The 26,119-nt window shown below is 36.8% G+C and overlaps 1 protein-coding gene across 8 annotated transcripts in view; it reads right to left on the bottom strand.

The window, feature by feature from the left end:
• Positions 1-26,119, bottom strand: part of ADK (adenosine kinase) — a 488,464-nt gene that overhangs the window by 66,783 nt on the left and 395,562 nt on the right. For all 8 annotated transcript variants that reach the window (XM_029245237.1, XM_029245240.1, XM_029245239.1 and 5 more), the window contains 2 exons: positions 20,393-20,428; positions 10,810-10,924 (listed from right to left, as the gene is read on the bottom strand). In XM_029245237.1, coding sequence (XP_029101070.1) covers positions 10,810-10,924; positions 20,393-20,428 — 151 coding nt within the window. The remainder of the gene's footprint in view (positions 1-10,809; positions 10,925-20,392; positions 20,429-26,119) is intronic.

The following is a 26,119-nucleotide window of genomic DNA, read 5'->3' as shown; positions in this document are numbered from 1 at the left end:
TTAAGCTAATGTCTGTCTATCTATCTAACTATAAATATGTAGGTAAACACAGCTATCATCTAGATACCCATTCACATATACAAAATGAATTTATGATATGTATACCCACCTCTTCATCATAATGTTTTCCAGCTCTTAAGAGATTCTACTTAAAGAGAAGTCTTAGAATTGGAGATTATTTGGAAGAAGTTCTAAAAACACAGTTAACCAAGTATGGACTAGATCATACATGGATGCTTTCTTCGATCAAGGGGCCCCTGGAGGTATTCCTACAAGAAGATTTATCCTACTAAAGTCTATTGGTATTGATCTTATGGTTAAATGTGTAATGGGGAAGTAGACAGTGATCCTTTAAATATACATTCTGAGGTACACTGTAAGCCAGGGGTTTTCCAATCTTGGTGCTATTTGTATTTTGGGTCAGATGATTCTTTGTTGTGAGTGACTGTCCTGTGCATTACAGGATGTGTAGTGTCATCTCTGGCCTCTATCCATTAGATGCTAGTGGAATTCCCCCACCCTCCACCACCTATCCCATTGTGACAACCAAAAGTGAGGAGAAAAACTGTTCCTAGTTGAGAACCACTGCTGTAAACAAATGAGGCAGCATGGTATAGAACAGATTAGACTAGACTGAGATTCAAGAGGCTGGGTTCTAATCCAGCTGTTTTTGTCTCTACCTAATCTGGCAGTTCTCAAAGTGAATTATGGAAGGTAGTATCGCTAAATCAGCTAACAACCTTATATAACAAATAGCTAAGCCCACTTAACTTTCCAGGACCATATATTTTTCTATTTTATAATAAAAAATATTGACTAAGGACTTTAATTTAGGCTCTAATGCTACTGCTTGTAATAAACCAACTCCTACACCATAAACAGCTAGAAAAGTTGCAAAAATTAAAAAAAAAAATTTAAAACAATAAATGAAGCCAAGACTTGATGGGACAAGATCTCTGAGAAAAGAGAACCTTAAAGACCTAGGCTAACGTGCTAAAAGTTGACCTGCAAATTCTTGGTGCTGGGTGAGAGGTTGAGAATCTAGGCAATTGGCTCTTGCTAAGAGGCAGCAAAGCCAACAGAGCTTTTGGCAGTCTCCAGGGCTGGTGAGACAAAAACTGGAGTTTCAGGCTGCCAAGGCAATCAGAATTGAAGTGGCGTGATCCTGAAGGGGAACACAGTGGAGTAAGCCTTATTCTCAGGGGTTTTCTCCTTTGAGGTGTTTGCCAAATTTGTAAGGCAGCAGGACAAAAGGCCAAGATACTAAGCAGAAGACCTCTAAAAGGCAGAGTAATTTTTTGGCAGTTATATGGTACAAAGAGAACCTACCAATGAGTAGGGACCCTAGTAAATACGCCAGGATTTCAGGTGAGATTTCAGGAGAGAGACAGCATTTCAGGAGTGGGAAAAAAAATACAGAAGTAGATCGAATCTTATAAAACCTGCAACAAAACCTTGAGCTAGTTAAATTTTTGATCTAGCTTTACTCTAGCTGCTTTCTACAGGAATACAGTATCACCAACAGAAATGCTATAATTTATTAGGAACAAAAGAAACAGACCAACAGATGACTGAGACATTATAGTTTCTGGACATGCAATTTACTATTACAGTGATTAATATGTTTGAAAAATTAATGAGAAGGTAGAGGATTACACTATAAAACTGGGATCAATAAAAAAGAATCAAATAATTTAGAAAAAGAAGAATGTGATTACTGAAATAAGGAACTCAACAGATGGGACAAAGCAAAAAAGAGAGGATTAGTGAACTAAATGCTAGGTCACCGCAAAACACACAAGCTGAAGCTAAAAAAATACAAAAAATAATACAAAAAATACAAAAAAAAAACACAAAAAAGGCATAAAAGATATATGGGACACAATAAAAAAGGCCTAAGATACGTGTAATTGGTCTCCAGTTGGAAAATCAGGGATGCAGTATCTAAAGAGATAATTACTGAGAATTTTCCAAAACTGTTAAGAGTCATCAACCATAGATTCAAGGAACACTAAAACCCCCAGCAGGATAAATACAAGGAACACCAAAACCAAATACAAGGGCTTCCCTGGTGGCACAGTGGTTGAGAGTTCACCTGCCGATGCAGGGGACACGGGTTCGTGCCCTGGTCCAGGAAGATCCCACATACTGCGGAGCAGCTGGGCCCGTGAGCCATGGCCGCTGAGCCTGCGCGTCCGGAGCCTGTGCTCCGCAACGGGAGAGGCCACAACAGTGAGAGGCCCTCGTACCGCAAAAAAAAAAAACAACAACAAAAAAACCAAATACAAAGTTAAAGTCAAAGAGAAATTCCAAAAAGCAGTCAGAGAAAATGGAAATATTATATAAACCTCTTATTCAAAGAATAAGACCAAAATATTATAAAGATGTCAATTCTCTCCAATTGAAATGCAGATTCAATATAATCTCAATAAAAATTCTATTAAGGATTTGGAAAAAAAAACAAACTCTGGGGGTGGTGGCAACAAGTTGATTCTGGAATTTACCTAGAAATGCAAAGGGCCAAGAAGAACCAGGACAATCCTGAAGAACAAAATTAGAAAGCTCACATTACCAGATAAAAAGGCTGATTATAAACAGAAACTGACAGTGTTAACTGGTACAAGAATAAAGAGAACAATGGGATAAAGTCTCGAAAAAGGGACACAGATATAAGGTCACTTGAAATGTGACAAAGGTACCAATTCAGTGCAGTTAGGAAAAGGATGTTCCTTTTAATAAATGATGCTGGGTCAACTGGTTACTCATATGCACAAAATAAATGAATCATGCCCTCTAGCCCACACCGTATATAAAAACTGATTCTAATTCTAGATGGACTGTGGATCTAGATAAAAAAATAAATAAATAAAAATTATAGAAAAAGAGAGTAGGAAAATATCTTCATGAGCTTGGCATATGCAAAGATTTTCTTCAAAGAACATGAAAAGTTATTACCCACAGGAGAAAACATTATAAATTGGACTATATTAAAATTAAAGGCTTTTGTAACAGGACTTGCATGCTGACTGTAAGAAGAATTATAATCAATAAGACAATCTAATAAGAGCAAAAGACTTCAGGGCTTCCCTGGTGGCACAGTGGTTAAGAATCCACCTGCCAGTGCAGGGGACACGGGTTTGAGCCCTGGTCTGGGAAGATCCCACATGCTGTGGAGCAACTAAGCTCCTGCGCCACAACTACCAAGCCTGCGCCCTAGAGCCCGCGAGCCACAACTACTGAGACCGTGTGCCACAACTATTGAAGCCCATGCACCTAAAGACCGTGCTGGGCAACAACAGAAGCCATTGCAATGAGAAGTCCGCATACGGCAGCGAAGAGTAGCCCTGGCTCACTGCAACTAGAGAAAGCCCACGTGCAGCAATGAAGACCCAACGCAGCAAAAAAAAAAAAAAAAGACTTCAACAAAAGAAGATATACAGATGTCAAGAAGCAGGTGAAAAGGTGTCCCACCTCATTACAATAGGAAAATTCCAGTTAAAAGCACAATGAGATACTAGTACATACTCACCAGAATGACAAAACTAAAAAGGTGGATAGCAGCAAACGCTGGTGAAGTTGTGGGGGGAAAATGCCATTCTATATGCTACTGGTGGGAGTATAAACTGGTACCATCACTTTGGAAAACTGGAACTGAAAAACGGAACCCTTCTGAATTATAACTATGGTGGTGGTTACATAAACGTATGTATTTTCAAAACACAGATAACTTGACACCATAAAGAGTGAATTTTAATTATTAAAAAACCCAACACAGATATGAAAGGAAACCAAAATGGAATACAAACTCTAACAAATGAATATAACTGCATTACAAATAAATAATGTAACCACAATGAAGTGGATAGAATAAAAGAACTAACAAAGTTACTTTTGGATAACAGTATTTTGACTAGATACTGTAGGGCCAAAGACAAAAAGGACTATAATCTAACACTGTACATTAAGGAAATATGTTTCATACAAGGGTATGGGTAAGCAATTCAAAACTACTTTAAGACAGAACAATTAGTAAATGTATCTTACATAATGAAAACCAGAACTTCAATGTCAGAGGAAGTTATAAATAAGGAAAGGGAGAAGGCTAGAATGAACTCTCTTGTTGGACTGGAATCAAAGGTATCAGTTTGAACTCATGGAATTTAAATATATAAATGAACAGATAGATATAGGAATAAATATAGATAGGTATAGATTCATGAGTTGTTATACATACATATATTGCCAATCTATTTGTAAGAGGGCCTAGAAGAAATGATTCTCAAGTAGCAATGAACATATCTAGCACCCAGATCTGGGTTTCTAAATACCATTTGCTAATAAAAGGAACCGGGGTTATTTGAAGAAGTAGTCAATTCTTGGACCAAGGTAGGTAAATACAAGAGCCTAGAGCATCTTATGTTGTCAAAAGTAAAGTACTGCTTAAAAAATTATGGGGACAGATCAAGATAAAAAAGTCTATATACTGGGTGATTCTATTTTAAAAAGAAGCATAACAAATTGTTAGCAGCAGAAGCCAAAATAATAGGTACATTTGGTGGGGGTAATGATTAGGAGGGGAGCACAAGAGGTGGCTTCTAAAGTGCTAGAAGTGTTCTATTACTTGATCTGGTGGTAGCTGGCACAGGTGTGTTGACATAGTGAAAATTTGTACCAATTTTGTATCCATACTATATTTCAAAATAAACCATACAAAATGTTCTATATTTTGATTATGGTGGTTACACGTTATTTGGTAAAATATATCTGCATTTTACTATATGTAATCTATACCTCAATAAATCTGAATAAGGGTCCTTCCAAAAATAAATGCTATAATAAGGCTAACATTTGCCTAGTGTAGGCTGTCTCCCATTTTGCTTTCTAGCTTTGATAGAAAGGTGGGAGTTGAAAGAAGTCTCATTTCTTGACAGGCATGAGATCACTAAACCACACATACCATGCCCCAAAGATATTACTCTGTCAGGAATGTGACAGTTCCACATATGTCATTCTAAATTATGTTCGACCTCTTGGCTAATTAAAGGACTTTGTCTTTTATGGTTACAAAAATCTAAAAATGGAACATGAGTTAATAACTTACTTGTTTATATTCATAGTTAAGAAATATTGATATATATTCTGTAAAACCTCATCTGGTAAGAACTTTTTTCTATGAATGCCATACACAGACACTCTGAAAGAATGCTACTTAATTTGTTCCATCCACGCCATTACCAACCTATGCCAACAAGAACATGATTTAAAATTGGTTTGGCTGCAGTAGAGATAACATTTTCAAAGTGATTTATAATAATATTTAGTAGCAGTAGGAGTTGTGATGATGTGCTGACATTATTCTTCCAGCTGCTGAGATTGTTTTCCTTCAGAGTTTGCATTTTCTTTTGCACACCTTCTGTGCCTTATGCCTACCAGAATTGCAAATCACACTGATCTTTTCTTAGAGAGTAATGGACAGCACTGAGTGTTTTCAAAGAACATGACAATTTAACTAGCAAATGGGGTGACAAGTTTAAGGACTCAAGAACATGAAGGCAAGAAACTTCAATAACCCTATTTACCCATAATGAAATGACAAAGGACACTACAATGTGACTATCTCAAATTACAAGCATGCCAGAGGCAGGAGACAATTTAAAGTAGTATGTAGGGCTTCCCTGGTGGTGCAGTGGTTAAGAATCCGCCTGCCAATGCAGGGGACATGGGTTCAAGCCTTGGTCTGGGAAGATCCCACATGCCGCGGAGCATCTAAGTCCGTGTGCCACAACTACTGAGCCTGCGCTCTAGAGCCCCCGAGCCACAACTACTGAGCTTGCATGCCACAACTACTGAAGCCCGTGCGCCTAGAGCCCGTGCTCTGCAACAAGAGAAACCACTGCAATGAGAAGCCCCTGCACTGCAACGAAGAGTAGCCCCCGCTCACCACAACTAGAGAAAGCCGGCGTGCAGCAACAAAGACCCAATGCAGTCAAAAATAAATTAAAAAAAAAAAAAAAAAAAGTAGTATGTAGATTGCTTGTTATTGTGGATGGGTCCTCGTTACTTTGTGATTTATTGAGAAAGAGAAGCATTCAACAAGGCCTGACTTATTGAAGTACTAGATGCTTAGCTGCTAAAAGGTTTTGTTTCCATTATCCCATAGGATCATAGAACTTGCAGCAACATTATTAAATCATCTAATCCAATGGTTCTCAACCTGAGAGATGGGGAGGATAGACAGCATTGCTATATCACCTCAGGGAGCTTTTTCAACAAATACACAATCCTACACTCCCCTTCCCTCAGACTCTATCACCCCCATTCTTAGACATCTTCTTGAGGATGTATATTCTAACTCCTCACAGGGATGTATCAGGTTGAGGGGAAGGTGTTTTTATGAAGGAAGGGCTCTATTTACCAAAAGCCCATTAGGTGATTCTAATATAACAGCACCAGTCTTCCAGGTGAAAACCTCTGACCTAGTCTGTTTTTTCTGTCTGAGCAAAATTACAATTCAAACAGCCCAGAAAGCACTCTGAAAGTATTCAAAAAAGTCTACAGTTTATTCTTCAGTGGACCTATTTTATTGTCTCGTAACAGCCACTGTGTAAAATGCATTATTTTCAATTTAGAACAAAAGTCCTATTGCTTCCTCCAATTTTTAGTGATAAATTTAGTACAGAAACTTGGAGAAATTTAAACTTCCTATAAGGACATATATATGTATATGTATATATATTTACACATGTGTATGTACAAAATCTGTATTTTTTTCACTACAGTCCTTATCATAGTAAGATGTTAATATATGAAGACCTTATTAGCAGCTGCTTTCCAGTAGGTAATCTGTAGTATTAGTTTTTCTAAAGTTTATAGACACAGAAACGATTTCCCTAACCTGACTCCCATTCCTCTAACAGGCTAGTCAACATTAAAAGGATCAAAATGGATAGAATCATCTTTTCCTTCCTGCCCTTCATCCCTAGTCTCTTACTCATTACTTTCCAGTCCCCCTCAGGTCCCCTCACCCCGCCAAAAGCTCGGAACTCAATTATCCTGTAAGCAAGGAACCAGTGATGTGACAAAACCTCTGGGCTGGTATGTGACAAAACCTCTGGGCTGCAAGGATAGAGGATGGATACCCAAATGAAATAGAGGTGACCAAAAAAATAGGGTAAGTGGAAAAGGCTTTAGATTCACAAGCAATTCATAGGAGAGAAATTCAAAGAATTACATTTATAAAATAAGAGAAAGTAGTTTACAGACTCTGTATCTCAAAAGGAGAAAGGTCTCTAGAATTAAATACCAAGGAAACTAATTTTGTTACATTATCGCTAAATGTCACAAACTTAGCAGTGATCATTTAAAAGTACTCTACAGAGTGAGGTTTAAGGAACTAAAACACTAATTCCTAATTAGTGTTTTAATAAGTGTGCTAGCACTGCCTTGTGCCGTTCTGGAATGTCACTTACGGTAAATTAAGGGACACATTCCTTCCCCATCTTCCATTAGTATTTTATGCTAGGAGGTGGGAAAAAGCTGATCCATATTCAAGAGGAAAGGAGGAAAAACAATAACAAATTGGCATCTCTTCTGTGAATTGCCCCACAGGCCAAGCATTTTTATGTTCTTAATCATTATTAAATGACTTAACATGACACCCAGAGCCTGGCGAATGATTGCATCCTGACATGAGAACGAATTACAAATGAAATGAAAGATCAAGCTGTATTAGAGGATTGCCTCTGGGAAATGAAAATCTTTAATTCTCTTTTATTATTGACATTTATTTGGCTGCCATGAATAACAACATAGCAAAGAGATTCAGCTATGCTTGTGCATTGAATAGCTTATTCCAGGGCTCAAAACTGCATTAACATTTATCATGTTTGCTTTTGTAGCTGACACCGCTGAACAGATTCTCTATCCATCTTGTATTTATCATGCATTGCAGATATAGTGCATCCTCTAATTTAAGTTCATTTTCATATAGTAGGAACAGCAAAGATTAGCCAGCGTCTTTCCGCAAATAAATTCCTGCTGGTAAGCATCCCTAAGAATGGTTTAATAGATTTAATAAAGAACAAAATGAGTTGACAAGGAAATTCAGTCACAGAAAGGGGAAGCTAATTTTGAAGGTTTCAATTTTGGGAAAATTGTGCAAATTCACAATGAGGAAGACACTTGTACAATATGTAGATCTGGAATATATAAAGCCTTAAAATAAATGTCTCCATAAAGAGCAACAAATTGCATTTTATGAATCTGAAAGCAGTATAACAGTTCCTATAAGAAATCTGCATGTTTTTCACTTTTCCAAACAGTGTTTATTGCTAAGACAGGAACAGGCCACATACTATAGGAAGACAGCAATCCAGATAGTAATCATCAATGAAGGGATATCTTTTCATGACTTATTTCTTTTCTTTCTTGTACAAATTAACAACAACATGGCTTTTCCTGTCACAATTAAAGATTATATACTACCTGGTGCCTTTGCTCACATGATCCTCTTTGACTGGACTGCCCTCCTTTTTTTTTTTTTTTTGCGGTACACGGGCCTCTCACTGTTGTGGCCTCTCCCGATGCGGAGCACAGGCTCCGGACGCGCAGGCTCAGCGGCCATGGCTCACGGGCCCAGCCGCTCCGCGGCATGTGGGATCTTCCCGGACCGGGGCACGAACCTGTGTCCCCTGCATCGGCAGGCGGACTCTCAATCACTGAGCCATCAGGGAAGCTCTAAGGAAATAACTTATTTCTGAATTCTATTTGCTCATAATCAGATAAATTTATTTTATTCAAGCACAGGTATTTGGTAAGTAAAATGTCTTTTTTTTCTCAAGAAAGACATTTTTAGACTGACAATATCTCCAAAATATCAAAGTAAATAAACTAAATCAATGTGGATTTACTCAACTGAATTTTAATAAATTAAGTTCTTGAAAATGAAATCTTTTCTACTGAGAGAAGATAGGTGTATTTATCAAACAAAAATAAAAGGTATATTTTCACAGAAATATAACAAACAGTCCTAAAATTTGCAGGGAACCACAAAATACCCCGAATAGCCAAAGCAATCTTGAGAAACAGAACAAGGCTGGAGGCATCACACTTCCTGATTTCAGACGATATTACAAAGATAGAGTAGTCAAAACAGAATAGTACTGCAGCATAAAAACAAACACATACATCAATGGAACAAAACAGAGAGCCCAGAAATAAACCCACACACGTATGGTCAATTAATTTATGACAAAAGAGCCAGGAGTATACAATGGGGAAAGGACAGTCTCTTCAATAGATGGCGTTGGAAAAACCAGACAGCCATATGCAAAAGAATGAAACTGAACCACTATCTTACAACATACATAAGTATCACCTCAAAATGGATGAAAGACTTGAAGGTAAGACTTGAAACCAAAAAACTCTTAGAAGGAAACAAAGGGGATGTCCTTGACATTGATCAACAATGATTTTTTTGGATTGCACACCAAAAGCAAAGGCCAAAAAAGCAATAATAAACAAATAGGAGTTCAAACTAAAAAACTTCTGTACAGCAAAGGAAACCATCAATAAAATGAAAAGGCAACCTATGGAATGGGAGAAAATATTTCCAAGTCATGTACCTGATAAGGGGTAAACATCCAAAATATATAAAGAACTCATACAACTCAATAGCAAAAAACCAAATAATCCAGTTAAAAAATGGGTAGAGGGGCTTCCCTGGTGGCGCAGTGGTTGAGAGTCCACCTGCCAATGCAGGGGACACGGGTTCGTGCCCCGGTCTGGGAAGATCCCACATGCTGCGGAGCGGCTGGGCCCGTGAGCCATGGCCACTGAGCCTGCACATCCGGAGCCTGTGCTCCGCAACGGGAGAAGCCACAACAGTGAGAGGCCTGCGTACAGCAAAAAAAAAAGGGTAGAGGATCTGAATAGACATTTTTTCAAAAGAGGACAACAGATGGCCAACAGGTACATGAAAAGGTGTTGACCATAACTAATCATCAGGAAAATACAAATCAAAACCACACTGAGGTATCACCTCATACCTGTTAGAATGGCTGTCATCATAAAGACAGGAAATAAATGTTGGCAAGGACACGGAGAAAAGGGTACCCTTGTGCACTGTTGGTGGGAATGTAAATTGATGGAGCTGCTATGAAAAACAGTATGGAGGCTCCTCAAAATATTATAAGTAGAACTACCATATGATACAGCAATTCTACTTCTGAGCAATTAGCCAAAGGAAACAAAAACACTAACCCAAAGAGATATCTGCACCCCTATGTTCGTTGCAGTATTATTTACAATAGCCAAGACATGGAAACAAACTAAGTGTCCACTGAGAGACACTCAGGATGGACAGACTTCAGAATGCATAAAGAAAATGTGGTATACACACACACACACACACACACACACACACACACACACACACACGCTGAAATGTTATTCAGCCATAAAAAAGGAAATGCTGCCATTTGAAACAATATGGATGAACATTCAGGGCACTATGCTAAGCAAAATAAGTCAGACATGGAAAGACAAATACTGTATGATACCTCTTACATGAAGAATTTAAAAAACCCCAACAAAACCCAAAGTCATAGATACAGAGAACAGACTGGTGGATGCCAGAGGTGGGAATGGGGGTGGAGGTGAGATGGGGTAAAAGACATGAAGGTGGTAAAAAAAAAAAAAAAAAAAAAAAAGTACATTGCTTTGAATAAATTAAAATAGAAAAAATATAGAATTTTGTTAGAATGATTAATCCCCATAATACTGGGTTTCTCCCACAGTTTCCACATGTACCTGTAGCCAGTATGGTGTCATCTCTCCCTTGGGTGAAAATCACGATTCGCTGCCTCTCTGAGTTCACCTTTGGAAGAGCCTGTGTCTTTTTGGCTATTTCTTTAATGTCTTCAGTCTATTAATAGAAAGGAGGAAAAAAATTCTCATAACCAATAAAATAAACTAAAATTTTATTAGTAGATTAAGGATTTATCTTCTCGTGTTCAAAGTAAGAGAGACCTGAAGATGTATTAAGAGTTATTATTTAAAAATTTTAACCACATACAGAAGTAAATAGAATAACAATCTTCAAGGAACCCACCATCAAGATGCAACAATTTTAAATTTATGATGACACTTATTTCATCTATATACCTTTATCCACCTGCCTTTCATATTATTCTGAAGCAAATCTCAGATACTAGTGTCACGTGTAAATGCTTTAGTATGTATTTCTGAAAGGTAATGACTCAAACATAACCATATAACTATTATCATATTTTTAAAAATTAACATTTCTTTGATATCAACAAAAACACAGTTTTCAAATTTCCAATTAACGAGAGATTGTAAAAAGAGTAATATTAAATTATTTTAGAGGTTTACAGAGCATAATTATGCTGATTCTGGAAATAATGGTTACTATAATGCCAAATTTTTCAAAGAACTAAAATAAGAGAAAGAACTACTTTATTTATTTTTTTTTTCGGTACGCGGGCCTCTCACTGTTGTGGCCTCTCCTGTTGCGGAGCACAGGCTCCGGACGTGCAGGCTCAGCGGCCATGGCTCACGGGCCTAGCCTCTTCGCGGCATGTGGGATCTTCCCAGACCGGGTCACGAACCCGTGTCCCCTGCATCGGCAGGCGGACTCTCAAGCACTGCGCCACCAGGGAAGCCCAAGAACTACTTTTTTTAAAGATAAAGTTTTAAAAATTACAAATTAATTCTAGAAACCCTCATGTTATTTTGCATATCACATAGGCTGCGAAGTTTTACATCATAAATGTCTGTCTTGAAATCTAACTCTTGAGCTATGGGTTAGATATTCAGAATCAATGTTTTCAACAATTTTAGATAACTTAAAAACCCATGTCTGAATTCAGTGGGCCTGTAAAATTGCCCATGGTTTGCAGTTTGTTGGTAGTTTACTCTATCACTGTGTAAAGTTTCAAACAGTTATGGAGAGGGAAACACATACCAGTGGGGAAATATATCTAAGAAAATAATTTAATTAGGATACAGGACAGAAGAATTTAGGTAAGTAAGGCAGACAAGTCACACTGGTTACAGACAACATCAGAAACCATGATTTTTTTAAAGTATGATGGTCATCAGTGAAATATTTGTATGCTGTTTATTCACAAAATACTTAAGAAATTCTGGATGATATATGAACCTAAGCTTCTCCTATACCTAACATCATGATTCCAGAGGACTGTTGTTTCTGAAAAGAATAGCCACTTGTGATTGGATAATGCTGCTGACCTTTCAAACAGGCTGACTATTCCACTTCTGGTTGCTTATTTTAGAAGAGAGCTAAGCCTGAACTCTGATAACATGAGAAGAAATTCCCTCAGTTTGAGGGGAAAGACTATTAGAAATGACTGACAACAGTTGAAAAGACCCCACAAAATGCATGTCTTTTTTCTGTTTGTTTGTTTTTTAAATTTTTACTGGAGTATAGTTGATTTACAATGTTGTGTTAGTTTCAGGTGTACAGCAAAGTCAATCAGTTATATATACATACATATATCTTTTTAAAATTCTTTTCCCATATAGGTCATTACAGAGTATTGAGTTGAGTTCCCTGTGCTATACAATGGGTCCTTATTATTAGTTATTGCCAATGTCTTATGATAATAATGTCTTCACTCTCTCAAATAAATGTATACTCTAAAAAATTACATATATTTTCTCAGTCTCCTTATCAAACACATATTTTACTGCTGTAGGATTTTTGCTTATGATTGGGTACAGTTCATCTTGAGTAAAGGTAAGAAGCAAACGCCAGAAAGATTCACTTTACCATCTTGGGGGCGGAATCTTATGCATGTACTGGATATTTTTTAAGTAGAGGTCCTTCTTTAAGGTGGTATAAGGAATAAATTAAGAGTGAGATTCGGTTGTCTTATACCAACGCTGTGAGAAGATGTATTTTTTGTGGTAGTTTTGGTATCCTAATCAAAGAGATTTTTTTTTATGTCAGATTAAATCTTATAAAAATGGCAATTCAAGATGGAAACAAACTTTTCAAATACAAAAGATAAACCTTTACAGAAAGGTTAAGCTATATTTTCTATTGATATTTGCATCGATATCCACCGTTCGTACAAAACCCCTTTGTCCCTCTTGGATCACTGTCAGTGTGCACCAAATCTAAATTTCTCACTATGCTTTGAGGAGTCATTGCTTTGCCCTCAACAGCTGATTCCCATCTCGTATAAAAACTTTTCTTAAAATCTCAATTTTGTCTTCCTAACAATATATATATTTCGAGTTCTGTAGCCTCTCCTCCCCTATCCCCTGGTAGATTCTTCTCCCATATACCTGGGTTAACATATCTTAACAGAATGATGAAATTACAAGGGAGTATGACACAGCTGGATTTACTATTTGTGTGACCTCAAGGAGGTAAATATACCTCTCAGGCAGGTAAATAAACCTCCCTACAAAACTAAGACAATAATATTTGTGTTAAACGATGTTGGGAGTGAAGTATGCTAAAATCAGTGGGCAAAAGTCTGAAGAGAATCAGGATATTTGCATAGGCTCATAGTATCTCCCCCTAAGATACTTATTCATTACAAAAGGGAAAACAGAAATGTTACAGTGGAGAAAGTTGACAGACATCCCTTCACCCCAGTGATCAAATTTAGCGATGCTAAAATTAGTGGGTAAAATAGGATATTTGCACAGTCTCAAAATATTGCCCCCAAGATATTTATTCACTACAGTGGGAAAACAGTAACTTCACAGACGTTAAGTACCACCTTAACCCAGTGATCAAAGTTAACTTGGCCAACAGTAAGACACTGGGCTACCATTTACATCCCTGATGTGATGCACTGAGAAGGGTGATCTCTGTGGTATTTCTGCCCAAAATGCATGACCTCAATTTAATTATGAGAGAACATCAGACAAACCTAAATTGAGGGACATTCTACAAAATGACTGACAGGTACTCTTCAAAAGTATCAAATTCATAAACAAGGAACAAGTGACAAACTGTCTGATAGGAAGAGACTAAGACGATATGACAAATAAATGCAACCTGTAACCCTGGATTAGATTGTGGAACAGAAAAAGGAAATTAGAGGAAAAACTGGTAAAATCAGAATAAATTCTGTAGTTCAGTTACTGACCCTGTACAAATGCTAATTTCCTGACTTTGATTATTACATTCTGGTTATGTAAGATGTTAACATTAGGGGAAGCTGAGTGAAGGTATCTGGAAATTCTCTGTACTATTTTCGCAAACGTTCTAAATCTAAAATTGTTTCAAAATAAAAATGTTTTTTTGTGAGGATGAAAGAAGATAAGGTAAGTGAAAGAGCTTAATGCAATATTTAGCATATGCCAAGTACTTCATAAATATTAATTTATTTCCTCTATTTACCGTCATTTTAATACTTTCCAAAATTGTCAAATCCTAAGTTGCCTCAAAATCTCTAGAAAGGGCCTCAAGAGTTTTGAGTACTGAGAATTCAATTATGGTATCTAATAAGGGAGGACAAAGAGAAAAAAGGAAGGAGAAGTAGAAGAAAGCTCATACAATTTAGCTATGAGCCATGTATAAATAGCTATGAGCACTCTGAAGTACTCATTAAATCTTAACCACTCTAGGCAGTAGGTATTATTACTATATCCCTATTTCATAGATGTAGAAACCAAGAGCCGTGTATGTAGCTCTAAAGTACTCATTGAATATTAACCACTCTAGGCAATAGGCACTATTACTATATCCCCATTTTATAGATGAGGAAACTGAGTCACAGAGAGGTTAAGTAACTTCCTAAAGTCATAAGCATACTAAGAGGTGGAGTCAGGACTAGCACCCACAAAGTCTAACTCCAGGGATTATACTCTTCCATGTTATCCACAGATTATACTGCTTCTATGAATTCTGGCAATGTGCCTTCTGTTGTTGTAACCAAAAAACTAGAGCATGTTTATCCTAAATCATTTTATGCCACATTCGTAAGTCATTTAAATATGATATATATATATATTTTTTTGTGTGTGTGTGTGGTACGCGGGCCTCTCACTTTGGATATTTTTTATTAATTATTCTGGCTTGTATTTTACCGTAGTGAATTTCACCTTCTGAATTTCCAGGTATTTCTCATTTTCCAAGGTCACTGGGAATCTAATTTCTTCCTCCAGTATGTTAGAATGTGAGAACGAAAGAAGCGTAGTTTATATAGTAAAGAGTACCAGACTCTGAGAGCTGAGCTCTGATTCTGGCTCTATTGTCTGTTAGCTACATGACCTTGAACAAGTCATGCAGCTTATTTTTTCTGTTCAACTGATCTGGCAATACATGCCCTACCTACCCGAGCCACCAGGTTTGTATGAATATTAAATATATCGATGATATGTTAGAAAAGGTTTTATAAACTGTGAATCATTTCATAAATGTTCAATTATGCTTTTATTGTCACTGGTGATCACACACCTTAAATTCAGCACTGTTTTCCAAATTAAAAAATATATTCTCGGGACTTCCCTGGTGGCGCAGTGGTTAAGAATCCGCCTGCCAATGCAGGGGACACGGGTTCGAGCCCTGGTCTGGGAAGATCCCACATGTCGCGGAGCTACTAAGCCCATGTGCCACAACTACTGAGCCTGCGCTCTAGAGCCCACGAGCCACAACTACTGAAGCCCTCGCGCCTAGAGCCCATGCTCCGCAACAAGAGAAGCCACTGCAATGAGAAGCCCACACACCACAACGAAGAGTAGCCCCTGCTTGCTGCAACTAGACAAAGCCTGTGCGCAGCAACAAAGACCCAACACAAGCAAAACTAAAAAAAAAAAAAAAAAAAAACCAAAACAGAATATATTCTCTTCATTCCATTTTTAACAAGTTGATGATACAAATATTAAACAATACTGTCACAATCTACCTACTCTTATAGAATACCAATTGTGGTGTCTGCATACATTGCCTCACTTAACCACAGCGTATTCTGCTTTGTTCCCGAAATAGGAACTCCTATAATAATTACGGGGTTCATATGATGTGTCAGCCTCCATCCTGTCTCATACTACCTCCTCCTCACTCACTCCGTTCCAGTCACACTGGCCTCCTGTCAGTTCCTGGAGTACACAGTACATTATGCTCTTTTGTGTCTGTGGGCCTATGTACTCTTGTTCCCTCTGTTTGAAATTTGTTTCCCTATTGTTTGTTTGTTTTGCTTTTTTCTGTCATAGCTAGATATTTGTATTTTTCAAGTTTTCAAAGTGTTAGGCAGAAAGTCAGTGCTCAGCAAATATTTGTTGAATGAGTAAGTGATTAAATGAAGAGAATTTGAAGACTATCGTATCTCTTTCTGTTAATCTAGTGTTGTAAAACTGTTGTCATTTGGGACTCAGTCACCTAAGGAAGCAGCATTGTACTCTCTTAGCCAGCATGACCTGACTTAGTGTCTTATTTCCAGAAACTCTTGGTGATCATTCACTGCATTCTTTGTATTTGTAAGGAACACAGGAACCTTAGAAAAATCTTGGAGAATTCTTTGGGAATCAATACCTCCTGAAACTCTCTGGACTTGCTATCCAGTGCTGATCAGTGGAACTTTCTGTGATGATGTATATGTTTATATCTGCTCTGTCCAATATGGTAGTTCCTATCTACATATGCATGCACTTCCAATGTGCCAAGAGACTGAGGAACTGAATTTTAAATTTTATTTAATTTTAATTTAAATAGCCACACGTGGCTAGTAGATGCGTATTGGATAGCACAATTCAATACTTCCCTCTCTCAGTGGTATAAGATGATAGAGTTGTCATTGCTCAGAGAAAGACTACAAGCCTGGAAGCCTCTGGGTAGAGTCATGGGCTGTAGGGAAAGTAGGAAAATGTTAAAAGATTGCTTTATTTCCTCTATGGTTAGAAGTATTGTATTTTAGAGATCTAAAATAAGAAAATTAAAATTTGTTGCCTGGAGTAAAACTGAATAACTGATCCAATAGAAAAGGTATAAGTTATCTTCATCATTTGGCATATACTCTATTTCACTGAGAATGAAAATATAAAAAATATTTTTTATTTAGGTTTTGGAGGTATGCCCTTCACTTTAATTTAAATCAATTTTCAATACTGCTTTAAAAAGGTTTCATAATGAAACATGTTACTAAGTACCTTATTTTTATTTAGGTTCTAAAAATACAAACCTTTAATCAGTTCAAGATAAGGTTGATTTAAAAACACTGTAGTCTGAACCGATTTTCCAAAATACCAAAAGGCCTCACGAAACTTTTTACCCAAAGAATTGTCATTTTAAATTCTTAGCAGGTCTGTCATTTAAAACAGGGCACTATGCAATTTTCCATCAACCTATATATAAAGATCCTCTCTCTTCTGCTTTGTGCTCTGCCCAGCTCCAGTTTTTATCTCATTCTCCAGTGCCCTCCTAAGCTGCCTCTTCTTACTGAAAATTGCCCAATTTTTTTTTTTTTGCGTTACGCGGGCCTCTCACTGTTGTGGCCTCTTCTGTTGCGGAGCACAGGCTCCGGACGCGCAGGCTCAGCGGCCATGGTTCACGGGCCTAGTCGCTCCGCGGCATGTGGGATCTTCCCGGACCGGGGCACGAACCGGTGTCCCCTGAATCGGCAGGCGGACTCTCAACCACTGTGCCACCAGGGAAGTCCAAGATTTTTTTCTTAAATAAAGATTATCTAAAATTTGCAGGGAAGCTAATCAGAATATCATAAACAATGCTGCTGAAGATATTTCCTGATGAATAAACACTGGTTATTTTTAGAGGCATTTAGATTGGTCTCTTAGCAGACAGAACACTAGTGGCAACACTCAGTGGCTTTGGGAACTGATTGGGATTTATAACAGAAAATGAGGGTAGGACAGTGGATTTGTGGGAAGAAAAAAACGCCCACCTTTCCTTTCTTTTTTAATTTTTTCATTTCTCTCCTCTCATTCATGCCCCAAATTAAGAGGTAAAATTAAAGTTGGGAGGAATAAGACAGATTTTGTCTAGTTTGTCACACTACACTTGAGAGCACTGACACATTTCCATAGACATTAAACTGTTAAGTGATTTATTCTTGTTTGAGTCTTTAAAAATACCAAGTTTCAAACCTATGCTTTTATATTCCTATCTAATGGATTTAGGAAACTTTCATGACATTTTAAAATCATTCAGTTTCTCTAGATAGCATGCCATACATGGATTATATTTTATTAACAATATTTACTTCAGGGTATTCTACTCATGGCTCTTACAGATTCTGCGATGCATATAATATTTTAGGGAACCCATGAAGGGACACGTCAAGACACTGTGTGCTTTAACCAATCTAACACATCATTGTCAAATCACCAACTGAGTCATCTTGCTATGTCAGGAGGTAACAAGGTATCCTACTATAAGCATCATCACTTTGTTTATATGCCGTAATCATTTATGGCAGACTTATGGTAAAAAGAAACAACTCTAGAATCAATGAGTAAGAACTAACGGAAAGGTTAATATGGTGCTGGTTAGTAGAAAATAGAAAAAGTAGTTTGTTGCTAAGACTGTATTTAAACCAGGCATATACATAGCACATAGCTCAAGAGGGCAATAAAACTATGAATTAGTAAGGTTTAATAAACTATTAAAAACTATTATCAAGGTACTACTGAATCATGATCATTTGTTATACATCATGTTATATTTCTAAACATCTACAAAATTGCTTATTTTCTAGAACCAAAATACATTTTTAAATGTTAGCACAGAAAATAGGACACAAATTTATACTCAGCAGCCTTTTATCTTTGGAGAATTTTGATGTAACAACAGAGAGTATTAATTGTTAATACTGAAATTTCACATCAGTGAAACTTTAAAACATGGCTGAAAACATTTACGTATAGTTTCATGATCAAAACATTTGACTTTTAAATTGAATATTCCTTTCGTTACACTTAGCCCTGTATATCAATTGCCAGTTTGGGAAATGACAAAGTGAAACTTAAATTAGATAAAAATTACTTGGAAATCTTTATTCCTTCTTCTTCATGTGACTCAACCCCATATTCATGAGAATATGTTAAAACAAAAAAAGCAAACTCCCAAGAAACTATCAAAGTTGCCATTAATTGAGCATTATGAGGCAGAGTTTCATACCCTGATACAGTTTTTTTCATAAGATCTTGAGAGTAGAATACTTATACCACATGCTCACTATCTTCCTCCAAGAAAAGGAAGCCCTATGCCTGGTTGTCAAGTCCTATGACATGGATAACATACACATGTATCACTTTGTTGCTTGATAATGAATCTGTCTTTCGTACATTTAAATAACATTTCCATCACAATTTCATACAACACCTTTCTCTAAAGAGTTCAAAGTGAGCTTACTAATATATCCAGTCAATGCTCACAGCTTCTGTAGATGGTAGACAATACTGAGTATGCAAATAAGGAGAGAGTTTCTGTATGTTCCAGCTCTAGTCAGATTAAATGTTAAAAAATTACTACCATGAAACATTCCAAGTTGCTGTATAGAACACAGTATTCTATGTAATTCTAGCTAAATAAATATGATAGTCATAAAACTCACCAACTCAGTGAATTCTCTATCAATTAACCTGCGCTGAGATTAGTCAGTATTTCCTAATGATGGACTGGAAGGTAGATATTATGTAGGTAAAAACATAGTCTTGTCTATTATCTTAATTTTGCCAACAACAACCACATGGAGTTTGGAATCTTGACAAGATAATATTTCTATTTCTATGAGGAAAACAGAATCAATTATCTGGAAAGTAAAGCAAGTATCAATATTTTGTTTCAGAAAATGTATATGTTTTATGCTATCAAAAAAGAAGAAGAGAGAAGAAAAAAAAGAGATTCAGACAGGAAGTTTATATGAACAGTATTTAAATTAATCAGTTCCTAACAACTGTTAGGTACAACTTTTGGAAATTAATTTACATAATGATAATCTACATGTGGTAGGGTTGAAATTATTTAAATGACATTATATTTCACTATTTAGTCTTGCTCCACCACTGCTTTAGCAGTGAATCCTTATGAAATGTAATGCAGCTAATGAGGTAGCTTTTTAACTGAACAAACTGACAGGCCCCATATCTGCAGAGGCAGCTTGAAACCGTGCCCAACCTCTTGGCTTCCCAAGAGGCTTTTCAAAATTCAATAAATAACATCTGTAGGCGATGTTGGGTGCAGACCTAGCAGAGTGCGTCATAACACTGTGCTGGCAGAACAAAGAAACCATGACGACTGCCAAGTTTCCATGGCAACTGCTGCGAGGCTCTGAGAGTATAATAGCACATCAATCACTGTCCAAAAGAACTTCATTATCAGCTAGAAGAAACCTTTAGGATCTGTTTAGTGTACAATTGTGGGTTAACTCACCTCAAAGCCTTGCTCTCTAGCAAAAGTGGCAGCTTCCTGAAATAAAAAAAAAGGAACAGTTAATTATAAAGTGCTAGGTAATGAAGAAATAATCCATTTTGAAACTCATTCAGTCTTCTTTTTACACAATTATCTCAATATATCCACATAGTTCAATTTTTATTCTTACACCAAAAAAAAAAAAGAGTTCTTTTTACCTTGGCATAAAAAAAAAGGCAGCATAATGTCAACACACTTCAGAAGTTGAAATAAGATATAGTACATGTTTTTACTGTAGCTGTCACTGTGAGTTCAGGTGTTTTGACCCCAGCAAAGAAAATCATTTGAAACCTAAGGAAGATGCTGATGGTTATGTTTTTAATTAAAACAATACCTTACAGAAAAACGTAGAGAAAATACCTGTAGAGAAAAACGTCTGCTAAAAAATGTACAGATTCAGAAAACCCACCACTTTGTAATCCCTGATGAAATTTATTCAGGCAAGGATCATCAATGGATATTAAATTCATTAGGTGAAAGGATGACGGGGAACTGGGTATTTCATGGAATCAAAGTATCAAAGATCACATGCTGGTCATGGGGAGCAAAGTATAACTTTATAATACAAGGATCAAGCTGTCATCACTTTAACCCAGCGATCGATCCTATCACTTATCATTAATAATGGGATCACCAAAAACACTGTGTCTTCTGTAATGATGCAGTATAAGGTACACAGCATCAGCTATAAAGTTTTTAACATGAATTAATAAAAATTTTATTTAATAACTTGCAGTCTACAGGAAATATAGAGAATAGGAGAACAAGTTAAATGATACACTGAGAAAGCAAATGAGCAAATCCATAATGCAGGACATTATACAGGACAAGTAGCTTGGTTTCTTCAATAAGTCAATGTTATGATAAAGTGGGCAGGGGAAAAATGACCAGGAACAATATACAGATTTTAATTGTAAACTGTTTTGAAGAAACCAGCTATAAAATACATTTTGGGACAAGTGGAGAAATTTGATTATGAAATGGGAATTAGATAATATTAAGAATTATCGATTTCATAAGGAAAATGTTCTAGATTTTTAGAGGTGCATTCTGAAGTATTCTGGGATAAAATGGCATGATATATGTAATTTATTTTAGAAAACTTAAAAAAAATAAAGTGAAGCAAAAATGGTAAAATGTTAATGACTGAATCTAGATGTATTCAGTATTACTATTTTTTTGGCCTGTTTGAAAATTTTTGTAATAAAAAGTCCCCACCCCCCCCATTTCTCTTTGATAGAAGATGACAGGGTAACAGAAGTTGAACATCATTTAAAAAATACAGTTAAAATTTTTAAAACAATATTTTTCTGGATATTAAATATATCTTAAGGGCACAATCTGATGAACCCTACTATATACTCTAATGCCCTTATAATAGGTTATCAAATGACAAAAAACACATCTGTGTAACCAAATCCTTTCCCTTTCTTCACTCTGCTTTGCATATATATTTTCATTTAGTACTGATACAGAAAATGGAGGCAATATTACTTTTCCATTCCACTTCCCCCTTGAAAATGGAAAAAAAAAAAAAACTGCAGACAACTGTCAAGAGCCTCTACATCTTAACTTACATTCCTCCAAAATTATCTTTGCCAAGAGATATTAATAGAAGGATGGGATGTGAGCCTGAGTAGTGAGCAGATCCAACTAAAACGACTGCTGCACCAAGCCATGTAAGGCAGAAACTACAGTTAATGTCTCCAGCACAAATCTGGGTACTATCTACATGTTAAGGAAAACACAGGGAAGAAAAGTATGTATGCACTTATGGTCCAATATACTAATAGCATATAAATTTAAAGAACCACTTTGAGGGTTTGAAAAGGTCGAAATAGACGATTACAGCTGAACACTGAAGTTAATAGAAAGTGATAAGCTGAAAGTACAACTCCTTAGGCTGTTGACTACAGAAGCATAAAGCTCATAGAGTTAACCTTACTTGATATAGATTTTAAAAAAATGGAATTATGATCTTCACAATTGTTGCAAGCAAGGTTAGCCTCTCTGACAATTTACTTACACTAGAATCTTGTATACCACACAGTCAATAATATTTGCTAGCCTGGATGTCAAGGAAAAGGATAAAGTTCAAAAGATATCAACGTAGAACTTTTCCAAGCTGTCCAACTCAAGAACTAACCAAGCTAATTCTTATATGGAAAAGACAACTAAGAAGCCCTGCAAGAACTACTTATTTACATGGAACTTTATCAGAGGCACAAAAGAAACCTGGAGGACTATAAGACAAAGTTAATATGAAGAATCTGTATGACTGAAGTTGCACTAAGACGTAAAAACTTAAAATTCAAATACAGTAGTTAAGTTGCCTTTTTAATGTGCAGTTCTGCTCCCACAAACGTAAGAAGCTATCGACTGTGATCTGTTATGGTATAGTAGAACTAATTGCAAGAAGGCACATTTATAAATGTCAGATCATTATTCTTTAAGGAAACTGGGCCCTAGGACACTTCCACATCTGTAAACTATTCCAAGCACCAACATATTTCTGACTGAGGAAGGACATGCTGAAGAAAAGTCAACTCAATTTTCTATCTTAGCGCCCCCTCACACAGGTTTGCAGAGCTGTGCCCTGTCACTGAAAAGCTAAGCACTTGTTCTATGGCTTAAAAAGATCTTATCTCCTGACTTCCTCCCACCTTCTTTTGATCTTGGGCTGGTGCCCCCAGTCACTCCATTAGAGAAGGCAGCTGGCTCACATCACGGCAGACTTTCCCACAGCTAACCTCTGATCTGAAGGTGTTTGTAGATACAATGATAGAACAACATTTATTTTTCCCTCTCAGCAAAACAAATAAAACAACACAGGGGAACAGTTTGACCCAGTAAGAATTTTAAGCAGAATTTTCGTCTTCAGATTCACTGCATGGAGGGACAGAAGGAAAAGGCATTAGGTCAGAAATCAGGGAAGAAAAAAGGGGCATAAATGGTGGGCAGAATAGTAAGACAGGCTCCAAATATCAAGGGTAATTCCAAGTGAACTGATCACACTAAATTGAAAAGGACTTTTTAGCGTGCCTTTGCAGTAAAAGTGAGAAAAGAAAACAAGCAAGTCTCCATCTGTGCTGCCCCAGGGCGCCACGTACTGAGTTTCACAAATCTAATGAAGCAGTCAAGTTAAAATCCAACCAACAGAGTGAATGTGACATGTGGAGAACAGCTAGGGTTAGAATAGAGAAGCAGAGCGGTTCCTAATGCAGGTGATTATCCATGTGATAATCATTATATTTACAGGCTTTCTATTTTAGATCTGACATCAAAAATCACAAAGGAGGAGGGATTAAAGAAATAAACAACCGACACAGAGGCTTTCCTGCTCCCCTGAGAGTGCAGCACTTTCATTCATGCATGACAAGCAACAAAAGCAAAAGGCCAGGAAAGAGTATTTCTGAGAAGGCTGGATTTCACATTAACACTTCTTTCCATTTTGATAACTTTCACTATTATTCAGTTTCTCATACAGGTCACATTTTCAAAATCAGTTCCCATTGTTGTCTATGCTATAGTACAGTATCATTTTTGGTTTACAATGAATGATACTCACATAATATGTCTTTTACAACAACAAAGCCATTTTTTCCTTCCTGGAATTGAGTGTTGTGAATAAAATGACATATAATTAAAGTCTTAGACTGTCATCTACATCACGCTATTTAGGATTTGCATTAGGCTTGCTGCTTCACCAACCAGGCTAAAAGGATGAAACAACAACCAAGTATGGTTTTTTGAGTAGAGGTTTAAAAAAAAGCTGAAATTCGCGGTTAATGAAAACTATGGAATACTTACATTACGAGCTATTTAAAGGGATTAGCAAACCACTACCAAAAAGCACAATCCCCAGATTATACAGGAAAGGAAGGAAAAACTCAAGTGTGTGTCTGTGTGTATGAAAGACAACAATTTCCTTTATATTCAATTGAGAAGAAAACTGTTTTCTCTGCATTTTGTCTGATAATACCCTGATTTTATAGAGAATTATCTAATCACAAACTAAAACCATAACTAGTCCATATTGTTTTTCTAATTCCAATTATTTGTTACTAGTTATATAGGAATACAAATGATTTCTGTGTATTGGCCTTATATCCTGACACTTTGCCAAATTTGCTTATTAGCTGTAGGAACTATTCTTTTGCTCCTGTAAAGAAAGATGTTCCTACTAACCATACTACAAAGTTATTTTAAGAATTTAGCAAATGCCTTAAAAAAATTACCTCTCTTTTCTCCAGGGTGATCTGAAGGGTATAAATACTAACTACCACCACTACCATAGCTCATAACCCTTGCTCTCCCACTTCCTGCTCTACACTTCAAGGCACTGAACCCAGTTAGAGCTATTATCTGCTTGCTTATGTTACCACTCTACTTTCTGATAGTGGACACGAGGGGTCTTGGGTATAGGCTGAAACTTCATGGACTGAAGCAAAAAAGGGAGAAGACCCAACTTAGGACCAAAGAAAGGTAACCTGTGACTATCCACCGAAAGCAGCCCATCCATTCAAAACAAACTATTCTGTTACCCCAATGCAAACAGGAAGCAGAAAGTTCACTGGAGTTCCCATGGTCTTCACTCAAGTCATAGGAGTCCAGGGCTTTAGGAGAAGCCAAGGGAGAACCGAGCCACCAAAACAGTTCTGCTGTTTTGCTTGTTCATCTCTCCATCCAAATAGAATCTACCCTGCAAGGACAGTTTTAGGCTGACAGATACTATTATGCTAGAGGTATATCAGTGCTACAGCTGTTGCAGACCTTACAATGGTATTAGACTTTGACATGATAATATTTGAAACAATATTTTAAATCCTAATGGTGTGGTGTACATGAGAGTCTAAGATGGAATGTTATCTATGTCTGCCTTTCTCTGTATAAATCTATGTATAAAAATCTCTCTATATAAATAAAATTCTTAAATTTGTATATACATTTAGATGTATAATGCTTTTTTCGAAGGGCTTTAAATCCAAGATAGTACTGGTCAGGAGGCAGTTACAGCCAAATGGAAAGAGTACAGGGCTTAGAATCAGAAGACCTACACTAAGGTTGCTGTTTTACAGCTCATTTGATATGTAATCTTGAGCAAGTCGCTCAGTATATCAGTTTATATCAACACAACTGAGGTCAACAAAACCTACTGGATTGTTGCTAGGAATAAATAAAATATTTAATGTGAACTGTAAAATCATTTCGCCTGTTGAATTCAAGATCTTGGTAAGATCTTAGGATAATTTAAACAAATGAATTTCAGAGCATCCAGAGTACATTCAATGATTTGTCCTATCTGTGGATCATATGTGTAGTAGAGAAGCCTCTGAATTGGTTGCCTACTACATTGATCCCTAACTGGTGATGTTCAAATTCTTGTAAAATTCCCTCCCCTTTGAATGCGGGCTGGATCTAGTGACTTGCTTCTAACAAATATCTGACAAAAGTGATGGGATGTCTTGTTTGTCCATCCTCTTGCTCACACACTCTCACTCAGCTCTTGCTCTAGGGGAAATAAGCTGCCATGTTGTGAGGACCCCTATGGAGCAGCCCATGACTAACAACCAGAGAGGATCTAGGGCTTGCTAATAGCCATGTGAGTGAGCTTGGTAGTAAATACTCCCCAAGCAGAGAGATGACTACAGCCCTGGCTGACATCCTGATTACAGCCTTGTAAGAGAA

This window comes from Monodon monoceros, unplaced genomic scaffold, assembly GCF_005190385.1.
Source record: "Monodon monoceros isolate NGI ecotype Baffin Bay Population unplaced genomic scaffold, NGI_Narwhal_1 Super_Scaffold_4, whole genome shotgun sequence".
Classification (NCBI taxonomy): Eukaryota; Metazoa; Chordata; class Mammalia; order Artiodactyla; family Monodontidae; genus Monodon; species Monodon monoceros.
This window is presented reverse-complemented; position numbering and strand designations above follow the sequence as displayed.